A 24,234-nucleotide genomic window follows, 5' to 3' on the forward strand; every position below is an offset into this window, starting at 1 on the left:
GATAGGAAAGGTAAGCCCTTTAGAGTTTGCTCCAAAGAGGATGTTTTTCATCTGCACCGAAGCCTTATCAACTTGTTACAACCAGAGACTTGGAGTCAGTAATGCTGGATTCTGTTTGGTTTCTTCAAGTAGCTAGTGGTGTGCTTAGTTGAGCACATATAACATGAGCTACAAAACTACAGAATAGAAAAATGACACTGTTCTATGGCTGTAGTTCAACTAAGTGTAAGTCCACTTTGCACAGCCAGGTTGTTTTCAACATCGATACAGATACATTCAGTGTGTGTGTTATGTGTGTATATATACATCAGTGTGCATTGACTCACATTAGTGTGTGAATTGGGGGGATTAGGTATAGTTTTCTTTCAGTGGCACTAGATGTGCTTTTTTTTTGATTCTAAGAAGCAATTTACTGAAGCAAATAGCGTAATATTCAAGATAAAAGTATTTTCTTACGCAGATTAATAGAAACGCTTGTTATACCAGGTGCATTTAATGGGCCCTGAGATAATAGACAGGCACAGGATGCAAAACAAAAAAAGAAACGGAGTAAATGAACTGCTGGTATGCACTTAAGAACCTATGTAATTATGTACATCAGCATCCATTAATTAGTATGGGAGAGCAAAAGCTAGGATCAGGGGTACAATGCTAGCCAAAAATGTATCATTCTTTCAGGATTCCCTAAGAATATGCCTTTTTTTTTCCTTTAATTGACTAATATAGACATGGAAAAAGGAGTTGCATGTACATTACATCTGACACGCTTTCTTTTTGATGCTTAAGCTGGCAGGTGACACTGAAACCTGTGTTTCTGTATTCTGTTTTCAATTCCTTGGAGCATTCCTTAGGCATTGAAGGCCTCAGTCTGCTTCCTTCGGTTACCAGAACGTATGCCCAGACAGTAGCTGCCACCTTTGAGGCGAGGGGATGCTTCTCTACCCAGTAATTTCAAGCAGTATTTAGAAAGAATAGTTTTACACTGGCAAAATTTCAAAATGTATTTAATATTAAAATAAATTATGCTTGTTTTGTAAATAGCATTTTAAAGATAAAATGATTTCCCTAGTTCCACAGAAGGTCTGATAAGACCATATAACTTTCAGTTGCCGACTATGACATTTTGCATATGTTAAACTCTAAGCAGGTTTCGTCATCCTGCCTGGGACAGAGCTCCGGGGGGGTAAGTTAGTTACAGACCATTTTTCTCTTTGAATTTTCAGTGCAAAAATATTCAAAACTTGTGATAAGGTAACTTCTTAAGGAAAAAAAAAATATCTATTTTAGAACATTACTGTTGTTTTCAGTATAAAGTGATGTTTGATATGAGGACATTTATCAGAACCTGCACTTCTTTGTGTTCCCGATCTAAGATTCTGTGCTATTTAATATACACGTGGCACTTCTTAAAGTGTTTTCAGTCTTTCTCTTCCTTGTGCATTGGATTAGTTTATTAACAAAATATGAAATCTCAGAGCAAAGCAGTTACCCTTGTCTTTGTTTCATATTGCCATTTTGTTCCGTTTTATTAGAATTGGTTAACCTCTCATTTCCCATTACCAGCATTGCAGGTATTACTGCTGCCTAAACAAAAAATAGAAGGACAATTGATGTTTAGACAGGAAAACATTTGGGCTTCAATAGATGTCGGGCATTTGCCTGAATAAAGTCCATTTTAGTGAATGTCACTGAATGGCAAGATCTTTTGCAAAGGAAGAATTATGTATTTAACATTGTTACCTTTAATTCCTCATTGAATTAACTGATTCTTTTAAACTACAGTAAAACAAAAGATGCATCGTGGAAAACTCTACTATGTATATTCTATACCTATGTATATTTATGAGACACACTATCTTTTATGTGTTATATATGAAATATATATTCCCCCCGACAAAACGATTGTACATGGAAATAGGGAAGTTTTCTCTTTGAAAGTTGTATAAGATTTGTCAGAAAGCAAACAGAAGCAAGCAGTTCAGAAGCAGGTAGGGAACGGGGGAGAGCACCCTTTCTCCGAAGGCAGCGGGAGTGACCCTGTGGTGCTTCCAGGGGGAGGGCAGCGGTGGGTGCGGGGTCTGGGGCGGGACCGGTGCCCTTCCTCTGTACTTCTGTCACAGGGACTTCAGAGTCTGGGGTTTTCAGAGTCGCCACTGATCTCCTGCTGATGTATTCAAAAGAGAAGATAGGATGATTGTCTTAGAGAAGAGGATTGAGACCTTCCTTGATATTCCAAATTCTGAATGAGATAGCTTCATCAAATCCTGCAAGATGGCTTAAGGCAGAATTAGTATCCCATCTGTGTTAGGGAACAAAAATTAGAGCTAATCAAGGCCAGATATTTAATTTAGATTTAGACTGAACGGCCTGAGACAAATAGGTACCAATTAGAGCTTGCTGCCACAGAGGGATATAAAAACATGAAGTTCACAAAAAATGTTTTACTTTTGTTAAAAAGCTGTTTTGCACACAAGAAGTGATAATATGCTTTATAGTTGTGTGGCATGGGTGGGTCTGAACTGCGTTCTTAACCCTTTACCCGGAGGTTCGTGTGTTGGTGCGGTGAAAGCTTTGCTGCATCGCTGCGCTTGGACTGCTGCTTCTCGTAAGGACCCACGGGGTTAATGAAAGTGAAGTTGGGCTCGTGCGACTGAAGTCACCTAAATGCTTCTCTCTGTTGACCAAGTACAGCAAATACATTTGAGGCTCTGGCTTTCCATCATTTCCTGCGTATAGCCTGTTTACACTGAATAGCATATACATGTATTTTTTTAATTTAGTGGAGAGCTGTAATTTTTATAACACAACTACTTTTCTGTATGTATCAGCAAATACATACATTGCTATGCATTAAAAGTACTTCCTTTAGTCTGCAAAACGTGGGTAGCAAAGACACAGGTCCACAAGGACAACCTGGTTCTGCATTTAAGTCGAAATCAAGCAGATACTGATTTCCTAGTTCACGGTCATGCTTAGATTCAAGCCGAAGAACTGCCCATACAGTCCTGTGGGTTTTCTTGCCCTTGCTTGAGAAAATGATGGTCAGCAAATTAAATAGATGAAGATGAGCTGATAAAATTCTATTGAATACTTCTCCTTCCACTGGTTCGACCCAGACTTTTAAAGTCAGCCATAAATTTTGTTAGTTTTGTGATTAGTCAACGATCCTTGCAATAGTTCCTGCAGGTTATTCAGTGTTGGGTGTTAACGCATATGTTTCATTTCCGATGAGTATTTCTCTTTGGGAAGTGGAAGATTGAAGCAGCGCTGAGAAAGAAAAGAAATATTGACTGTAATTTTTATGAGAAAAATATGTATGTGATACATAAACTGTTGTGCCTGTGAGGGCATCTCAATTAAATAGACTGTAAAATTTTGTTTTGTTTTTTATCTTCCTGTGTCACACCTCTCATCCAAAAGCTCCTGTAATTTTACAGATACTGAGAAAGTATTATAGTAACTCTGCAAAACTAATTACGTGCCACACTCTTTTAACATATTGATGAACTAAGCCAAAGCGAGCCGAGAGCGAGCCGAGGCCGTACCGCCGGGCGCTGAGTCTGGCATCCAGTGGAGAACCCCAGGGTACTGCCCGAGCAAACACGCGCTCTCTTTGCCAGATGCTTTGCATTTTTCAAACAGGAAAATTCATTGTTACGTACTAATAAAAAAGCAACTTCGTTAGCAACTCATATGTTGATCAATTGATAATCTGTAGAAGGGAAACGAACTTTTTGTCTAATTACCTCAGAATTCATGTGAGACATTTTCCCCCTCTGTGACTAGGTAGGAAAACAAGCATGAAATAACCCAGTATGTTTTGAATTACAGGAAACCAAAATACTAATGGTTTAGTTACTGTTCTATTTCTATAGGTTAAATACTTAAACACTATGAATACTGGAATGAAAAGGTTACCTTTTGCACTTGTTTACGCTCTAACCAGTATATGAAGGGTGTATTAGGCAGTAGACTGTATGCTAGAATTTGAGTTGTCAACACTTTGATTTTTCTTTTGTTTCTTCATTTTTTTTTTTTGTTCCGTGTGTTTTATCTGCGGAATACTGGAGGCTCCAGTGGCTTGTATTTGGCTTGTTCCCCTCCTGTAAATTCACCAGTGAGCCATAAATATTTCAGAATGACAGAGATTGTATAGCTTTTTATATATAAAAAAAGTATATATTATATACTTTTTCATTTTAAACTTTCCTATCCATGAAACAATCTTTTCCCAGTTGTGTCACACCTGTGCCCCTTCCGTACTGCAGGATCTGGAGCTGCGGTGATTAAAACCCAGGTTATCTATTTGCTCATGCTCACAGGGATACAGACATATGGTGCTCCTTGGATTAAGAGCTCTCTATCGCTGTCCAGAGAGGATCGTTATGCTTAATGTGTTGAACGATTCGCCATCTAAAGCGTAGCAAAATGATTCGTCCTCTTCAAAATGGCTCAGAATAGATTTTTGCAATTGATTGGACTCAAAATATTGAAGCTGAAAAGGATGTGCTGCTCGGTCCTCTGGAGCAGCCCACTGCCTCTTTTAAAGGCTGCTTGGGTTTCAGGACTTACCTGTTGTGGCCTGTGTGACCAACGTACAGGAGATGCCAGAAGAAAGAAAAGGCTGGATTCTGGGGAAATAATGATCGCATCAGTATCGTTATTGTAAAACGTAAGGGGGGCATAAATGATATAAAGGCATAAATCATCAGAGTTTATAATCTGCATGAGCTCAAGATCTGACCCCAAATAACTGCCCGAAGCAAGTGAGCCATGTTGTACTTGCCCGTCCCATAGAAGAATCCCTAAGAGTGAAAGGCTTGGCATTTGGGAGACATTTCAAAGTTCAGGAAGTCTCCTAGAAATATATAGGTCGCAGCACAGTCTCTTTTTTTTTTTTTTCTTTCTCTCTCTCTCTCTTTTAATTACTGTGTTTAACCATAAAAATGTAATAGGAAATACTTCTTTGGGGAAAGATTTCACAATAATAAATTCGGGGATTTAGATCAGTACCAATATATAGGTTCTGATTTGTCTCAATACTTGTAGCTCTTTCTCTCTCTTTCTTCATTTCTTCCTTTTACCTTTTATTTTGCAGCACTAAATGTTTTTACAGTACCTCCTGAATTGTTATTTTAGCTACTGTGCTACACTAGGGCATAATTGAAACCTCTGCTGACAAACTAAGGTTCAATAGGAATGGCAAAAAAGGATAACGAGGGATTCTTCAAGCAGCAGAGCAGGTTTGCTTTTGTGGCTGGACACCTGGGTGTGTGTGCCTGTCCCTAGTCCTCTTTCATCTTACAAGGCACGCAGGCTTTGCCGTTCCTGGACTGCTGAACGGTGTCCCATAAAATTACATCTCCATCTGGAGTTTAGATCACAGCTTTGGTTTCACTGCTTCTCACTTATTAGTCTTTGAGGTCTTAGTTGAGATTTTGCAAGTAGTGGCAAATCAGGGGTTTTGTATTGCACTTTTTCTTGGTGGCCAGTAGTAGGAAAGTCAGCGTATTTAGCAATGACTCCATTTACTACAAGAATCTTTGGAAAAGTGAAAACAGAAACTGGTGACAGAAGAAATACTTTAATTAGGAGAGTGAGTTCTTGTTGGTGATGACATTATAATCACTCTATGCTTATTTTTATTCTTGGTGACGTTATGAAGCATCATTTATGTACAACAAGTATGATAAAAGTGCAATGTTACATGTGCAAAAGCATTTCTTTCAGTGTTATTTTGTCTTTAACATTCATCTTTCGGGTGGTAAGGCTTCTTATTTTTTCGCAGTGTTTTAGATGGTCTCAGGGTATACTGTCTATGTTTACCTGTGGGGTTTGTTTTCAATTTGTGATTTACAGGACTTTCCAAGTGGTTTACATCTATATTTCATCCTTTGACAGGGTTCAATATTTTTAGATATGGCAAGCTGGAAATAAATCAGACTATTTGATTTTATCCACAGCTGTATCTCTTCTAAATGTCACAATTAGGAACACTGTTTAAAGCAGTATAAAATGTAACAAAATAAGATTCCTGCAAATGTACTTAATTGTGGATCGCATGAAATTTGAAGGTTCATTTTGCTACGCTTAGTGGAAAAGACCTGGCAAGGTGCCATTCCCAGAGGTCTGCCGAGGACTTTGTCTGTTGTTTTGTGTACTGGCTTTGTGTTGCTGAAAAGCGGATAGTCGTAACTGCTGCAGGCTGAGGAAGAGTTCAGGTGAGGAAACCCGAATGTTTCCCAAAGCCTGCAGGGTGGTTTGAGATAGAGCAGGCAGCGGATAGTAGCCTTCCTGTCATTCTGTATTTTTTGCAGAGCGTCCCTTATACTAGTAATGGTCTTTACCAAGGATGTTGAGCTTGCTGATCTGCATTTTTTTTGTGAATTCTGATCACTTTACATTATTTGGGGGGTACAAAAGTGCAAAAGTTGCCGGGAGAAGGTTCCCCTAGGGTTGGAATTCTCCTGCAAGCAGTAGCTACTGAAAGCATTACAATGAGCCAGCACATCGCCTAAGAATGGTGCTTAAGAGGAAGAGGAGTATTCTAAAATTGTGGTGAAGATGAGAGTAGTAGTATGACAACTTTCAACAAATGAACTAGGGCAGTCCCTTGGTTGATGTAAATGGTACCACAGTTCTTTGATTTGCTTCCCGTTTTCTCAGTGTCAGACCGAGCTCAATGTGTGAAAACTCAAACCCAGAAGTTTACTGGCCAAGAACAAAGTCAGTTGGACCTGTGGATAACTAGGATTTGACTTAGGAAGGGAGAGGAGTGGGAAGAATGGGGTTTCTGACAGAAGCAGGTTACCAGAACATTTCTTTTAAAAAATGAAAGTCCTGACACAGTTAACGCTGCCACTTTGCAAGGCTAACTTTGGGGAAAACCTGCCACGATGAATGAACCTCTTTGCACTTACCGCAAACTTACTGTGGCAAACTTAAACACTCGAAACAAAGCACAACATGATTTTTTTTTTCTTCCCACAAAAGTGTGAGATTTGTATATGTGCTTAAAGTGCGAGTGCCAAGGCATAGACTGGAGCAAGAAGGTGGATTTCTGGACTACTGAGTTCTTCTCATGTTTCTCCTATAGTATCAAATTTTGGGGGACAAGAGGGATCCCGTCTCAGTCAGCTGCTGGCTATCCTAGCGCCAGCGCTTGAGTCTAGCATACGAGATACCTGCTCGCTCTCCTGCCAACCGCTGGAAAGTGCTTCTGAAGGCCGTCTACTTAAGGGAGTCATTCGGCTTTGGGGTTAGTGTTGCAAAAGGGTCTGTTGTGCTGCTGAGGAGTAAAGGGTGTATTAAAGCCTGGGAAAACAAGTGGATTCAGTGAATTACCTGTAGGAGATTCTTTGAAAAGTTCTGCTCCCCTGTGAAGAGATGCAAGGTCGGGGACTTCAGAGCAGTTGTGAGAGTGTGACACAGAGCGGGCTTTGACTTTTCTGTACAGAGAGGAGGACTAAGATGCTTTGGTATGAGTTTCATGCTTGAAAACCATGCCTTTGTGTTTTGGTTTCTTCACTGCTGCCTGATGGGATAGATTTGCAGCTCAAACAACAGCAAAAAAAGAGCATGGGAACTTACAAAGATGTTGCAACATGTTCCTCTGCAAAGGCTTTGAATCCTACATCATAAGACATATACTTTGTTGGAATATGATGTTCTAACTAAGTTTGGCAAAACGCGAACATGTTTGCTTTCTGAGTAGTTTGCCCTAATGACTTTGAAGCATTTTGACAAACAACAGTAATATTGTTAAAAGGCTCTGGCAGTAAGCTTATCCATTGCTCTCCATCAGATGTCTACACAGATTGTTGCTTTCTGCAAGCATTATTTCAAAGGAATGCCTGCTACTCAGTTTGCGCCACCCTTTCTGCTTGAGCCGATGCTTTGTTTCACTCTCTTCTATGTTTTCTAGCAAGTTCATTTCACATTAAATAGATTGCTCTCTCTAAGGATTTTTAGGTCCAGTTTACGTTGGAACCTTGGCTATATGAACTTTGGTTGAGTCAAGCATTTGGTGGGATTCCATCTTACATCCTTTCATTTTTATAACTGCATGAAGAAGCGATGGCTGTGTACATACACCTTACTGTCATAGGGGAGTGCCTTGGAAGAGTTGAAGAAAATCAGTGTGAGTTAATTACGGGAAGGCCGGCCTTGCATGAACGTTGCTGAAACATCACTGGTGTCAGTTAAAGGCAGCGACTGCTTTCAGTGTTGTGGGAACCAAACATCAAACGCGGTTGCAATGGTTGGGACCAGGTCATTCTCAGAACGGTCGGCTTGCATCTGAACCTGCCCAGAGCTCAGAAGTAATATGTGCGCATATTGCATTTTATTATTATAATGTATAGTTTTAACATGAGCTGAAGCCTTTACTTGTTCATTAGTCATTTTATATTTGTAGTTCAGGCTGTCTGAATGTAAGATTAAACATTCCATGTATTTGCCAATTGCTGGCAAAAATGTTGTTGTCGGTGACACTTTGTAGTTCAGGTTCCATTCAGTCCCATACAAGTATATAATCCCATAACCAAAAGCGACAACGAATGTAACTATTTTGTGTGTGTGTCATTCCAGCACGTATTCATACTCGTTACACACCATAGCACCTGAGGCTTGTAAAGGAGCTGAATGGTCCCATCCTGGAGCATTCATCAGTCAAGGAAAAATTGTAGAGCCATTTTGAATCTACCTCACAGTAATTAAGACAAGAGAGAACCCTGTACCGCTCAGTTATCCTTAGAAGGGGGCTGGGGAGAGCCTGCTCTCTCTGATTAGAACTGGCCCCCCTGTGAAGGGTAACCGGGTAGAAACCGATGGGATGCTAGGGCCAGCTGCCTGCTGACCTGTATCGCAGCAAGAGTTTGAAGCCCCAGAGAACGGGGTTGGCTAGATGTTCCGATTCTTTGAGGATAACTCTGTTTCTGAGGGATTTGGGGCTTAATTTTTCAAATGCACCCCCAGCTCCACTTAGGGGTTGCATGTGTGTTGCAATATGTTCTATGGGACTCTGTCACCTCCAGACGGGCAGCCTGTCTCCGTTACCTCCAGCTGTTCCTGAAGCATTTGAAAACTGCTAATTATTTCTCAGCTAACTACGTGGGGGTTTTGGTTCGGTTTGGATTTTCAGTTCTGCAGTGGGCCTCTTCTGGGATAATGGGTGGATTCCAAAATGCAGTCCTCAAAATGATTTTTATCCTGCTGGGTACAATCATTATAATGAACTCAAACTGAGAGGGAATGTCCTTATTCTCAACGTTGGTCGGGTTTTTGTTTGCTTTGGTTTTTGGTTCGTTTTTTTGTTTGTTTAATAATTACTATTCTAGCTAAAAAAAAAACCCAAACAACCCTAAACCGAAACAAAAATAGAACCCCAAAACAAGATCAGACATGACATAAACAAGAGCTGAACGATCTAGCATCAGAGATTGTCCTTTTTGGATACATTTGCACTCCTCTGAAACCAAACCCGGGGGATATATCAATTCAAAAGCAAGCTCATTGCAGTTATTATCTACATGAACATGAAATACCATGTGAATCACAGGAATTAAATGGTCATGAAATCTGTACTCATACATTTGTCTTGTTTTGTAAATATCAAATAGATGCAACTTGAATTAATAATGTTTTTTGAGTTAGAAACTCAGAAGGCATTAGCAACATTCTGAAATTTAGTGCTTTATGTAAACACAGTGAGACCCAGAGCGGTAGGAAAAAACCCAAAGCATTCAAAGGCATGCAACGGGGTAATTCAATAACCCTCACATGTAGAAGCATTTTGCTCCGTGGGACTTTAACTTTATGTGCGAGGCAGGCTGGCTGGATGCTGGAAAGCAGTTCCCCCCCACCGCAACGCCATTTACATGCATAGCTGGCCTGGTAGGTGTAAAAATAGACAGGCAGCGCCTGAATTGGAAATGGTCACCGACTGCTGCCCGCAGTTGCTGGGGTTTCGGGTTCTGCGTGACACAGGACGGCTCGGGGAAGGGAGCCTGGTACGAGCGGCCGGGGAGCGGAGCACGGGCGGGAGCCTCCTCCGGGGCCGTCAGCTGTCCTTCGGGAGCGCTGGGCACCCCTGGCCGCGCAAGGCAATCCCGCTTGCAGGGGGTAGCAGAAGAACTGATATGGGCAATGCACCGATTTGCCAGTCTTGTCATTCCGATAAGGGCTTAAGAACACCGGGGAACATACAGGATTTGGATAAAACCCCTGACTATTATGGATGCACCAGTGAAGAAAATAAAGATCCTGAAGGCCCGGTAAGTCTTGGCTGAAGAAAAGAGGAATCACAGGAAAAACTTAAGGTCAGGGTTGTGCATGTTAGATTTTAAAAAGATCTCTTTGCTCAGCCTGAATCTTACTTGATAGCTTGCGATATTAAGAAATCTGCTAAGTGTGTCTATGTTCAAGCTTTGCTTTTGCTATTGTGACTGTCTGTAATTAAAAATTAGCTGTCAGTAAGCTAAGCAGTCACTTAAAATTGTTGTCAGCTACCGAAAGGTTAGGTACATGGAGAGAGACCACTGTCAGTGAAACAAGTCCTTCAAATGAATGGGTGTGATCAGTTATCCTCGTTCACGCAACTGCTATAAACAATCCTGCATCGATTGTTCTCAAAACTTCAACTCTGTAACTTTTTTTTAAGCTGTTGTCTGTCCAGTACATGATATTATTTTCTGGGTTTGCAGTAGAGATGGAAGCCCACCGCTCTCTACGCGGAGGAGGGTTACAGTGAGCGGGACCAGGCACACGCAAGGGGGTCACGCTGGTGACTGTGGGACTTGAGAGTTAGGCATGCAGCAAGCGGTTCTCACACTCACGTCAGCGTTTGCGCTGCCAACCAGAAGAAACTTATTGACATGAATACTTGTGCAATGTCTAGGGCAAATGGAGTGCCTCTTGTCTCTTTTTTCTTCTTTTTTTTTTTTCCCCCCCCCCTTGGGAAATTCATTATTAAATGGTTGTTTCATTCCAAATTGGCAATGAAAGGATTAGTGTCAAAACTTCTGGTAGGACAGGAAGATCAGAAAACCTTTAGTGTCCATATATCCAAGTATTATGTTTTCCGATATTGATCTAAAATAAAGTTGTTCTCAGGTCAACATTATGCTTTGCACTTGCATGAGTTACTGCGCTGCATTATAGGAAAAGTAGCTGAGTGAAGGGAAGAGGAGACCGGAGGTGCTCCCAGCAGCAGCTCACAAGAAGTTCTGCTTTGTCCTGGAAAATAATTTTGATGCTGTCTTGGTTTTCTAGTAGGAAATTTTTTTTGGCTGAAATTTTTTGACCAGTTTTACTACTTATTTCACTGACAGCACAGTTGGATGTGTTCTTCAGAAATAAAACTTTCTTCAAGGTAAAACGTGAAACTAAACTGTTTCTTTGACTTTTCAGACTTTTTTTTTTTTTCTCCCACCAAGCCGTTCTTGATTTAATTAACAAATAAGCTCCAGCATTTGAGATGGGAAACCTGCAGTCAGGGGGAGGGACAATGCAAGCACAGGACTTCCCGGGGCAGCGGCAGGGAGGACAGGCCTGCTCCCGTGGCTGAATATGGGGATTTCAACAGACCTTACGGTATAGCCCTTACCGTGAGCGACCTGGAGCTGTCAGCGGCTGTGTGGAAGTTCCCTGTGACACAAATAAGCAGACTCTGAAGCGGTTCTCTCTCTCTCTGAATGTGCAGTCTCCAGGCTGCCCTTCTGCAGAAGGTCAGGTCTTCGAGGAGGCAGGAGTGAGCCAACCGGAGCAGCATGTGATCTTCGAGGGGGTTTGGGGGTTGGTTTGTTGTGCTTTGGTTTTTTTCCTTTTTTTGATACTTTTCAGTCAGCCTTCAGAGCTTTTCATAGCAGGCAGAGATCAGGCACTTTGATAATGTCTTTGATTCAATTAGTCATAAGATCTTGGCTTTCTATGGCTCTGGTAGGGGCTGACAGCATTGCTTTAAAATGTCTGCCTTGATTCAGATGGTACAGTGCTTGGAGGATTACAAAGGAAAATTGCTGTATTTCCCTAAGAAGGTTTACAGTTGCTCATTATACTTCTTATTATGATTCCTTACAAAAAGATTAAAAATAAAAGAAAAACAGGTGTCTGTAAATTAGAAATGTCAGCAAAGTTTTGTCCTGAAGGGAGAAATTGTATATATTTTCTTTCCCAAACAGGAACATAGTATCCAGCACAATACTTTGTTAGCTATACATTTCCTATGCTTTTATACAGCTGTAGCCATGCTCGCTGTGTTGGTTTCTCAAAAAGAGTGCCCCATCAAGCTGAATGTGATGACTCCATGAAACTGGTACCAGATATAAGGTTCAGAAAAATTCCATTGGTACAGAGCCAACTCAAGTGGCAGAATTGCTTTGCATAATCTAATCTTTTCTAAACTGAAATCAAATACAGTCTGCTGCTTCAGGTCCATCTTGCTGAAGCAATCAGGAGTGTGTTGGTTTGACTATCCTGAATTGTCTATATGAGGCCAAGTAACTTTCTGAAATGGGGAGTCAAATTTTGTTACTGAGTTCGTATTTGAAATCATAACAGCATTAAAAAAAAAATCAACAAACTATTTCATAATCCTATATTATAGATTTAATTTTTTTTTAGATGTGCCAAAACAAAGACATCTCAGATGACAAAGCACTGGGGCTGTTGCGTTCACTGTACATTAGTCTCCCTCTTTACTTGGATATTTAATTACCTTCGTATTTCCTCTGGAAAGTGTATGATCCAGTCTTGCGTCATGGTGCGGGATCATGTCGTATTTCCGACTACCTAGGACAGACTGTGGTCTGAGTTTCAGGGCAGGATCATTCTGAATGCCTGCTGCCTCGTTCAGAGGAGGAGTTTTCTCTCCCTGCTCAAGGGAGTGGATTTGGCAATGTGGACTTTGATGTCGTCGCACAAGACAGCGAGGGAGTCAATAGAGGGAGCTGACTGTGAAGCAGTGATGCTGAGAAGTGATAAGCAATTTGCAAAACCTTGGGAAATATCTGCGTTTGCAGAGTGTAGGACTCACGGTCCAGCTGGTGCCCATTACTACAGCAAATGTGAGTGCGTGCCTGGGATTGAAACCAGAAAGTGTTAAGTACTTCAGTGGGCCAGAGCCGTGCGCTGCAGGGGCTTAAAGACAGTGGAAAATGCGGCCAAAGAGCTATTCATTCTGTGTATTTTAGACTCTTACCTTAAAATGAGATAAACTGCTTTTAGGCAGTATGCCTTTGCCTGACTGTATTACTTGATGCCATAGGGAGCCTCCTATGTGGCCTGCTTGAGTTAGAGGTGTAGCTTTTGTACAGGTGAAGTTAGATGAAACTGATTCCTCTCTTTGCTGCCTAGGGCTGAATCGTTTGAAATTTAGACCCAGGATTACAGGAGTTTTGTTTTACAGATGGTGTTCAGCTGGGAACTAAGGGAAGACAAAGAGTACTTACTATCACGACCAATATACAAACAGCAAATGCCAGGTTAATGAAGAGAAGAGTTTTGTGTGGTTTAGATATGCTTCAAGTGTAACTCCCCAGTTGACTGGGGACAAATTAGTATGAAGAGAGAACAGGACATTATCTGTGCTGGGTACAATGCTATTTGCATGAATCCTAAAAAAAACCTCCTAAATGAAACCTGGTTTCTTTCCACAATGGACAAAGTTAAAAATTCTTCATTTACTACTTTGGTATCTCTTTTACTTTTCTGTACAAGTAAGGTGTTTATGATGAGTCTTGGTAGCAGAACTGGCATTGAATTAGAAACTGCTGCATTTCAGTAGCATCCATTTTGTTTGCGTCTATTTTAGTCCATCTCAAAAGAACATTAAATCATTTTTTTTCTGTTTATGATGCCAGTAAGTTTGAATCGATGGGCAATCGGTTAATGGTGTTTAGGTGAGTAAAGCTGTTTGATTCTTTAGCACTGATGATGTTAGCACATCTCTTTTATTAGAAAATGTGCCCTTGATGATAAGGCAAGGGATAGAAGGGGGTGAAAAATTAATGAGAGTTATGACAGACTGTTGACAGATAATGCTATCAACTTCACTTCCAGGCTGGATTTTTGTTAAGCCTAGTTATTGTTCTGCTAGATATGCGTGGAATGGCATCCTAATTCTTTCTAGAGGTGTTCTAGCATTATTACCTGTCTGTTTAGCAACATCATTAGTAGTGGAAACTTGCCATGGAAACCAGTTAAATGCTTGCCAAGTTCTAAAGTTGTTACTAAGACCTCAAAAACCTCAATATGGGGTATCCAGGTGATCCTAAATATTTTTCCTTGGTTCCGTATCAGTATTTCAGAGACTTCAGTAAATACATGTGTCACGTAGGAGAACTTAGGTCGATCCTGTGGTTCTTTTGAACATATCCCGAATCCTTGTTGTTTCAGGAAACAGCTAAATGATACTTCCACTCAAATTCCAGCACAGGAAGTTTTGCCATTAAACAATGGGATTATCCATTTCTATTTCTAGAGTAGTTTGAAAGTCTTAGTAAAAGACATGAAGATTTTTCTAGTTTTTAAGATTACTCAGACTATGGTAAAAGTTTTCATCCTTTAAACCCAAATCCTTTGGGTTTTCGTTTGTTGGTTTTTGTTTGTTTGTTCCCCCCCCCCCCCCTTGTCTTTTCTTTTTTAAAAAATCCAGGCTATGTTTTCCAGGCGCTTTTGAGATTCTATTTTTTAGATTCACACTGAGGAGTATAATTCAGACTTGCACGTGTTGTTTCCAAGCTGGGACTTCCACCAAAATGTTTGGTTTTGAGAACATGAAGAGCCCAGTGGGACATCAGGGATTGCACATGCCTGAAGTTCAGCTGGTACTGAAGTGCTGTTCTGGATTAGAACCCTGTTACTGATGTTCCTTTATGTTTTAAAATCAGTGTGGATTAAAATAACTTCTATGATTTCAAATACTGTATTTGGGAGGAACATGCAGCTGGGCAAAAGACTTTTATTCTATTCTTTTTCATAGAAAACTATGCAGTTTTGCCTCAGTTCTCACAAATCCTTCATTGACATAGTACAAGTCAGCTGGCAGTGAGGCCAGTATGTCAAATTAATGAAGGTAGTGGGAGTACTCCTACGGATGTCTGTGGCAGCTAAGTATCATAAAGGGCTTATAGAAGATGTTTGCTTCTTGGCTTAAGTAAGGGTTGATTTTACATTCATTTTCTCTTCCTCTTTTGCTGCTGCTGTACTTGCTAATATTGGCCCAAACTCAGGAATGCAGTTAAGCATGCATTTACATCCATCCTTTAGCAAATAACTTAAACCTGTTTAATTTGAGATCAGTTGGACCTAAAGATGTGGTAAAAATGAAGCATATTTTGAAGTGTTTTGCCAAATGTAGCCCTTTATTCTTCTCTTGGCTAAAAACAAAGTAAAGCTGATAAGGTGTTTGTACATTCCAGTGGAAAGGAAAGAGTGGCTGGAGGGCTGGTATCCTGCAAGCTCTGGAAATGCAAGGAGGAGTTGGCAAAAGAGTCAAAGATGTCAAAGTATAACAACCAGCATAAAATGAAAGTCATCCCTTGCAAATAATTGAGAATTTTCCCATCGGTATCAAAAGACAGAAAGTTGAAGCCTGGCTTTTCCATTAGTAAAAATAAGAAGGGTCTATAAGCATGTGAAAACTTTCAGTTGTGTCTGTGTGGAGCAATCTTGTAGCAGGAACTGGTGTTCAGATAGAGCTGTTAGCTAGGCATAGTTTTCTCCTCCTTATATTACTGAAAAATACATGTTTGTTGGGGTAGTATAACCGCAATAAGAAACTTTCTAAATATTGAACGCAGCTTTCTGAGAACAGTCTTCCTAGTAAGATAGGAAACCGCTACATAACTGTGATATGCAAATAGTAAAACTACTGGAAGAAGTCTTTCAATTCAACAGTTATTAAAATATATTGGGATTATAATATATTTGTTATTTTATAAAGTGCATACCTCATAATGCATTCTGCAGCCTGGTTGTATTTTCTTAGCTTCTTTTCTGCCATGGCTCTTTCCATCTCCGGTCAGGCCAATGACATCCATTGCTCAAGGACGCTTGAAGTCTTGAATGCTGTTAGACACTGTGTCTCCTTTGGGTTGCAGCCTCTTTGTCTGACATAAGGAAGCTTTTACCGGCATGTATACTAAACAAACAGCGTTAGTCTTCCCGCCTCCTTTGGCACTGTAGAGTTTTGGCTCCTACACATCCCTTAGTAGCTCTAATGAGAGAATATTCATTCTGAGGAACACGGGACATGCTGAAAGGGTCACTTCTGAATCCGGGCAACTCCATCACGGGTTTTTCTGTGTCAGGCAATCATTTTCTGTGTTGAAGTATGTGCAAACTAGTTTTGATTTGAAATCACCAAATGTTTTAATCCTGGGTTGTATGCACTGTATAGCATAAAGGCTTTTTCTTTTCTTGCAGCTATTTCCCTATCCTGTTATTACACAATACTTTTTGCTGTACGTAGCAATGGTCTTTACGCCCAGGCGTGGGCCCATGCCCAAACCGTGTGCAACATTACGGTGAGGGCAACTCCAGACACAGTTCCAGCTCAGTGCCAGTAAAAGTGGTGCCAACTTCTCCGCCTCCTTCATGACGCTCTATAATTAATTGGCCTAAATACTCAAAGTGCCTTAAATTATTCAGGTGCATAATATGTACTTAAAAGAATATTTTTCTGATTTATAACCATCGTCATCAACCTAGAGAGAATGACCCCTGAGGTTAAAATAATTATTTGCTAGATGCTGTTAGCTACATGTTAGTAAAGAATATTTAACTTACCAGTGATCTCTAGTCTCTGAAAGCTTGTCTTCCTCTTCACACTTCACAGTTCCTATGATTCAGCTTCTGATTTCTAAAAAAAAAAATAAATTAGCGTATTGTAAGGTCAGTTGTGACTTTTTCCTGGATAAGAAGATGCTTTAGATTATGAGAAAGAGGTGTTTGTGGAGTTGAGACTGCTATTTTAGAATGGTGGGCTTTTCACTTCAACTGTTTATTAACAAATTCTGTGCAACCAAAGGGACATAACGTGCTGCGAAATGCCTATGCATGCTTGAACGGGAAAAGCTGTGTGATAAAAATACTCGTTTGAAATTGAAATAAGAAAATTGGGCATGTTGTTCATCCAAGAATGTAGATACTGAAATTTCTTTAAGAACTGCGACTGAATCTGTCTTCCTTCATGTCTTCCAGTAAATCAGTGGGAGGAAAACATACATTTTTATAAGCAAAGGAAGTGGCTTTGAAAGTAAAGCACTGATGTATTTCTTTTCTTTCAGAAGATGAATGTTATTTCATTAAAGGCTGGGAAAATATGTTTCCATTAAAGCTGTTATCATCTCATTTAACTCATTTACCAGTGTTAGATTACTGAGCCTGTGCTATCGCAAGTGCAAGATTTAGCTCACGTTCTGGCATGCGTAACAGAACTGCAGGCTGAGACTCTGCTGTGGTAGTTTAATTAACCAAAAAAAAAAAAAAAAATCCTTTTCCTTCTTGCAGTCATAGCTGCATCTTAGGCTTGCTGTTCACAATATCACCGTTGTTCTGTTGTGATGCCCTTTGGAGATCAGCAGCGCTCTCAGCTCAGTAAAAAAATAATTCAGGGTACAAAAGATAAAATGTGAGCTGCTGAAAAACTAGCTGGCAAGTTTTGCAAAAACCGTGAGGAAAAAGCATTCCTTTTGAAGTCCCATCTCTTACATTTGAGTGCTGGTATGGAAAAAGCCACCATGCTGGCACAAAATACGTATGTGACAAATGAATTGGGTAATGGTAACACCTCATCTGTGCCGCTTTTAGAGTTGCACCCAATTAAATGATGGCTGCTTTGAACAGATGGTTTCTGAAATCAGAGAATAACCAAGCCAATTGGGACAAAATTTAGTGGTTGTCTCAAGGGTAGGAGCATAAATTGACACTGTAGAAAGTATGGCGTAATAAAAAATTAATGGAAAGTGTTTACATACCTGTCATTCCCCCCCCCTGCAGCTTTTAGGTACTGAATAACATCAAGAAGCCATGAAAACCTGAGTTTAGATTATAACACTTTCCTTCTGCTCTCAACTCCAGGCGTTACCTGAATATACTAACGTGATGAGCCACCAGTCAATTAAGAGCTTTTTAATGAAGAAGAAGAGTTAATGAGCCATCAGCATTTTATTAATTCTAGAAACAGCTGTTGGACAAACACTGCCTTACAACTCTGAAGTTTGTAAATGACATGAACACTGTCAGATAACCCTGAAGACTGCCATATTGACATGTCGTCCTGTCTTCGTGTTGATTTTATGTGCAATAATAACGCAGGATTCAATTTAACACGAAAGTTTTGGTAACTGCTAATGATTTGAGTTTCTCGATTTATATAAAGCATGCGCGTTAATAGCAGGTTAATAGCAAGTTAATAATTTGCTCACCTCCTGATCAGGGTCAGCCTCTTCAAAAGTTACAGCTAAATAAACTTTCTCCGTAAAATCAAAGCAATATGTCCCAGAGTTGTTGCTTGACATGTAAGTCTGAAAGGGTTATTAGTATTCAGATATACACTTTAATACACATACAAACCAAATATGTTAAATTAAAGTGTAACACTACTATTTGGCTATTATACATCAGTTTTGAATTCTGTTTTTGCTGTTGTTCAGTTAATAAACTGTACTTCACAGATGAGAATTGTTCAGTAGGCCTTGTTGGTAGCTTCTGTTCTCCCACAGAGAGATTGGTGATTATGGACAGACTGAGGTCAGTCACCTTATTTGGAGGGAGGGAAAAACCAAAGCCAACTGGCAGGAATAATTTTACCATAGACATGATTTCAAACAAGTATTTGAGTGGTTTGGATAATGTTATTATGAAAGCTGTCTTTTGAAAACTGAAGCCTCCTACTCTCCCAATCTTTCCTTCTTAAGCATGAAGCTGGTTTTCACCAGCAACTTTGGGTATGTGGGGAAATTCCTGTGAGTTTGGTACAGCATATGATTTCATGATTTATTTTTGCACATCTCTATAAAATGCCTTTGAGAAACAGGCGCGTGCTATGTGCGGTAAGTGATGTGGTATGCCGTGAGACAGGAAAGGCAACTGGAGCGAACACAGAGGAGCCGGAAGGGAAGGTTTCTGTCTATTTGAATAAAATACTAATTTCCATACATGATTTGATTACTGAGATTCCCGGAGCTTTATGTTTCAAATATAGGCAAAATTCTGGCATTGCAATTAGCAAGAAAGAAGTTGAATCCACAGCCTCTCAGTAATTAAAAAAAGAAAAATTCATATATTCACTTGATTTCTTATATTTTCTTGTGCAATGTCTGACAACTAGGTAGTTATAAAGAACACTTTTGCATTCTGCTGTGAGTGTTCTTAAGGTTATGGCAATTTTTTTCGCATTGTAGTTAATTTGTTCATAGTGCTCTGAAAATTCTCATTTCTGCCTGAAATTATTTGTCCTCGGTCAAAAGTTAATAAAGTTAAGTTAAAAAATAGGAACTTTTTATAAAGTTCAATAACAGTAGATATTCCTCACAAATCTATAGCATGTATTAGAATTGCATTGCAAACAGGGTTTTAAGAGAAGTAGTTATCAAAGACTTGTAGTACTGTTACTGCGTATGTATTGGAGGTTGTGGTTTCTTTATTTTACAGTGAGTGTTGTCCTCCTCTTTGATCAATATTTGGTGTCTGTAGAACTGCAAGTAAATAGTCTAAATTCAGACACGATTGTAGTGAAAAGAAAAATTCTCTATGGAGCAGTTAAATGTTAGTGTTAAGTACTGTCAGTGGTGGATTTGTCGTGGAGCGGGTTGGATATCTCAGAGTAGTACCTTACAAAAAGCTTGTGAAGTCCACAGGTGGTGAGTTTGGCCCATGCTATAAAATACCCGCGAAGTATTCTCCGATCCTTCGTACCTTATTCTAATAGCGTGTTAGTAACAGACTGAGCAGGTTGCCCGGCCTTAGTGACCCCGTGTAAACGGAGTGGTCCGTAGTTCTGACTGGCCTGAGCTGGGGGGCACGGAGAGAGGCCAGCGGAGACTTAGCAAATTCACACGTCGGCGCAGGAGTTTCCCAGCTTGCGGGCCTCTCCTGGTCTCGGGCTTGCTGGTACCTGCTTACGGCACACTCTTCTCTTGTAATCCTCTCTTTTCCTTACTGGGAGAGTGCGTGCTTTGGAGCATGATCTGCATACATGTGTAAAACTCCTGGAAAAAAAAAAAGATCTCAGGGGTGTGTGCATGGGAAGAGATGACGTGATAAGTATCACGTGGTGCAAAGGACTCTGGCTGCATGTTTTTATCTTCTTTCTTGTAAAGAAAGTACCTTCAGATGACAGTTTGTTGACAGTTTGTCTTCACCAGGCGACAAACTAGTAAAGACCGATATGCCAACTTCTGTGCCACTGAAATGCGTCATCAGTTCAACTAAAAATCGACATGTAAGGAAACAAAATATTTCATGAGATTACTGAATCAGTTGGGAAAGCCCACAGATCAAAACCCACAGTTTCCTAGCATGGAAAACTGCTGCAGTTGACTATTGAGACAATTTTGTCAAAATGGATTGGAATTCGTAATGTGCTAACGTGAGTAAATTGCTGAGACAGTAGTACTGACAAAAATGCTTTTTAAAGACCTTAAAAGAATGGGGGAAAGGACAAACTACTGATGACCTGCTGAAAAATGGGAGTTGACAAACCAGGAAAGAAAATGCAGATCTGAGTATTCCTAATTTCTAGGACTTCTAAGCTTTAAAACACAGTGCTGAATCTTTTGAGTATTTCATGGAAGCACTCGCTGGTATTTGTATGTGAATTTGTGTATGAAGCAGCTGAATTGCTGCTTGATGTCTTCTATTTGTGTGTTTAAGTTTGATATAAATGAGAACATCGTGCAAGTCTGTGACAAACTATTTTGAAATCGGAGAAGCCACACTATGAAGAGATGGGTACAGTCGTATTCACCTGATATGAGATACATACATGTTACAGTGAGTATTTCATAAAACCCCAAAGATCATGGAGGCTAGGATTTTCAATGGCACCTAAATGAAACGTCAAGATCACGTTGTGTTTCACTGGGATTTTAGCAGTTTTGTTCCTCTTCTATTCACGGTCAAGCGCTGTTATTTGAGTGAGAATATACACAGCAAGAGACGCTTCTGGCATAAAAGTACCTGTGCAGGGAGTTAATCATGAAAAGTTAATTCATAATAACTCTTCAAGTAGACGAGAAGTTCATATTCTGCATTGTAATTGATAGTCAGGTGTATGTAATGTGTCTTGAAGTGATGTGCATTGCAGTAATTTAATTTTGAGATAACAAAAGTATGAATCAAGGAAATGAGAATCTATTTTGAAAGCACTGCTTGCATCTTCTTAGCCAGAAGCAAGTGGAATATAGTCGTATGGTCTTAGCTACAATCTGAGCTTCCAGCAATAATTGAGACTCTAACATTTTTAACCTTTTGTGTTACTCTGCGTGAAAGAAAAATAAGCGATGATTGATTCATCTGTAATAAACCAGAAGTTGTCGATGTTCATTTGTTGCATCATTCTTGCTTAACCTTTTAAAAGTATAAAACCAGATGACGGTAGCTTTGGCATGTTAAATTATTGTAGAAGTAGTAAAGCATGGGGAAAAAATGGGGAAAACAAAGGTAAAACGTGTGTCCTATTGAGGGCAAAGGTGCTTTTCCCATTTATTTCAAGTGTCTGGATTTACCCCTTGTGCTTAAATATTTGTTCTTGGTTAACGTTTTTACCAAGACAGTTGATTTTTGAAGGACATTTAAGCGTTAAAATATAGTTTTGTTTCTTTACGCGCACATACACATCACAGGAGACAGTGCAGTGCTAATAGCTGTCCTTCGATCTGAAGAGAGATCTCTTTCAAGTACCTGTCAGAATCTGCTCCTGTGTCAAGCCTCATCCAAACGCTCGCCTGACTGGAGCCTGAAGCTAAGAAAGGGCTCTGCCGACGTGAATTCCTGCGCTACCTTCCCCTTCACCCTGTGGCGTGTTTAGAAAGGTGGTCTGTTTTCTTAACAGCAAAAGATGCGGAAAATGTGCTGAAGTTTGCTGAAAGGAATTTAAAAGGAAGTATTTTTGTCTTGGCACGTAGCGCAGTTGTAAGAAGAATAATTTTGATGATATCCATCTGTTGCAGATTAAAATAGGTTGGAATTGGGGATTGTGAAGCAAGTTCGTACAGCGTGATAAGTAGGGTGACCAAAATAAATGCATTGAAATGGATTGAGTGACTGAAATAAATTGCTTTGTCGATCGGTGTTAATAAGCTGAAAGTGGGAGGCTTTTGGGATATTCTCACAATGTGCAAGAATGGTTTTCACTTGGTGTTTCTGCCAGGGAGGTGAAATTAGATGTGAAACGTGCTCAGTTGGAGGTGTTTCAGTGGAATGCATGCATCCTCTCTGATTGCATCCCCACAAACCAGGCTTTTACAGTTAGGTGTCTGCTTTTTGAAACTCACTCCTACTCTATTTATTTATTTGAAGTATGAAAATTGTTACTGTCTCTGTGCGCGTTCCCAAAAGCTTATTCTGTTTAATCATTACTTCTGTTGCATGTCTTTGTGTTTTCCCCTGGTATCTGCAGTTGTGCTGGTAGCGGATTTACCTGTGTGTAGGTGCACACGTGGGTGAACATCAAAGCATGCGCCGGTTTCAAACAGCCAATGTAATTTCATGTCATAATTGTAGATAAAAGGCAAGAGGGCTGACGCATTTCACGCTCCCATGCTTAGCAGTACATCCCACAACCTAGCTGAAAAATGAAAGCATGATTTTATTTTTTTTAAACCTATAAATGTGAACGGGGCTTTAAACGTGAAGGTATGAATGCAGGCAGTTTGGGAGCGAGCGTGTTTACCACATTGTCCTGGATTTAGCTACTCAGGCTTGAGTACTTCATCTGCTGCTTTGGTCTGTGGTTAGCTACACTTGCAGTGCTGACCGGTTTAGTGGGCCTTTTTTTTTTGTTTTTCCCCCTCCCCCCTTTAACATGCCCCACTTCTGTGTCACAGGTGATAAAATACATCCATAGGACTTTTTTTGTTCTTGGAGATGGTTTTTCTCCAGTGTGTACCTCTGTGTTAAGCCAGCATATGTGCACAAATATGCACTGCGGTCATGTAACTTCTTATGCCAAGCACAAATTCAAAGCCAATGTATGTTTTCTTAAAGAGCATGGCCAATGACAGGAGTGGTCAATTATTTGCCAGAGTTTTGAGCATATATATGTATATATAAACACAGGAAACTATGACTAGCAAGTCGATGTGTTTATTTTTTTCTTGTTGCTAATATCGGTTACTATGACTTCTGTTTGTTTGGGTTTTTTTTTTCCTTTGGTTCTTGCTAAATTTTGAACTTCAGCAATTATTGCACTATTTTGCTTACTCTGCCAGGTCTGCAGTTCTTTTGTGCTGGTATTGCCTTGTTTAAATACATATATGCTCATTAATGCAGATATAATGTAAAGTCAGTTTTCTTCACAGTTTTACTCTCCTGCAGCATAAAATGCGGAAACATTTCACTGGTGATGAAACTGTGCTCTCTTTTAGGCAAAAGCTAACTAGAGGTTTTTTTTCTTATTATCTTTTTACAGTCTGACAGCAATGCAAGCTTTCTCCGAGCTGCCAGAGCTGGCAATCTGGACAAAGTAGTGGAATACCTGAAAAGTGGGATAGACATTAACACATGTAATCAGGTAAGATATTTGAAGGACAGAAGTTTGCAAGAGTGAGTTGCAAGAAGTCCCCCTCAAAACCTAGGTTTTTTGAGGCTAGATTACTTCATACAGATGTTTGGATTCACCTCAAGCTATGTTTTCAGTGATACCTTTCTACAGGAAGCTGATAATGTCTGTTAAATTGTGCTGCTTTTAGTAAAACCTTGTGGTAAGCCTTTTGAGGCTCCTCTTTCTTGCCAGTGTCCCAGAAGTGTGGATATATGGTACCGAAGTACCTAGAATCAAACCTTAAGGCATGCTTTGGTAGTCTAACACTGATGGACCTGCTCTTGTGAAGGTCCAGTGCTGATGGAAACAGTGAGCACTCAATATAGCTGTATTCTTCAAAATACTCAAGTTATGCAAAAAAAAAGTAGTTCTAGTTGAGGAAGTTATTATGTAGTATTCTTTGGATACAGGTAAATACTATGATAAAATACACCTGGATATCAGGTTGAAGGTTCTCAGCAATTCTG

General features: G+C 40.0%; 1 protein-coding gene across 1 annotated transcript in view; it reads left to right on the forward strand.

Annotated features, from left to right (window-relative positions):
- Nucleotides 1–9,932: 9,932 nt before the first annotated feature.
- LOC104160520 (ankyrin-2-like) overlaps nucleotides 9,933–24,234 on the forward strand; it is a 52,928-nt gene continuing 38,626 nt past the window's right edge. The window contains exons 1-2 of the mRNA XM_009698653.1: nucleotides 9,933–10,274; nucleotides 23,636–23,737. Of these exons, the coding sequence (XP_009696955.1) occupies nucleotides 9,933–10,274; nucleotides 23,636–23,737 (444 nt within the window). The remainder of the gene's footprint in view (nucleotides 10,275–23,635; nucleotides 23,738–24,234) is intronic.

Source organism: Cariama cristata, unplaced genomic scaffold (assembly GCF_000690535.1).
Source record: "Cariama cristata isolate BGI_N322 unplaced genomic scaffold, ASM69053v1 scaffold15274, whole genome shotgun sequence".
Taxonomy (NCBI): Eukaryota; Metazoa; Chordata; class Aves; order Cariamiformes; family Cariamidae; genus Cariama; species Cariama cristata.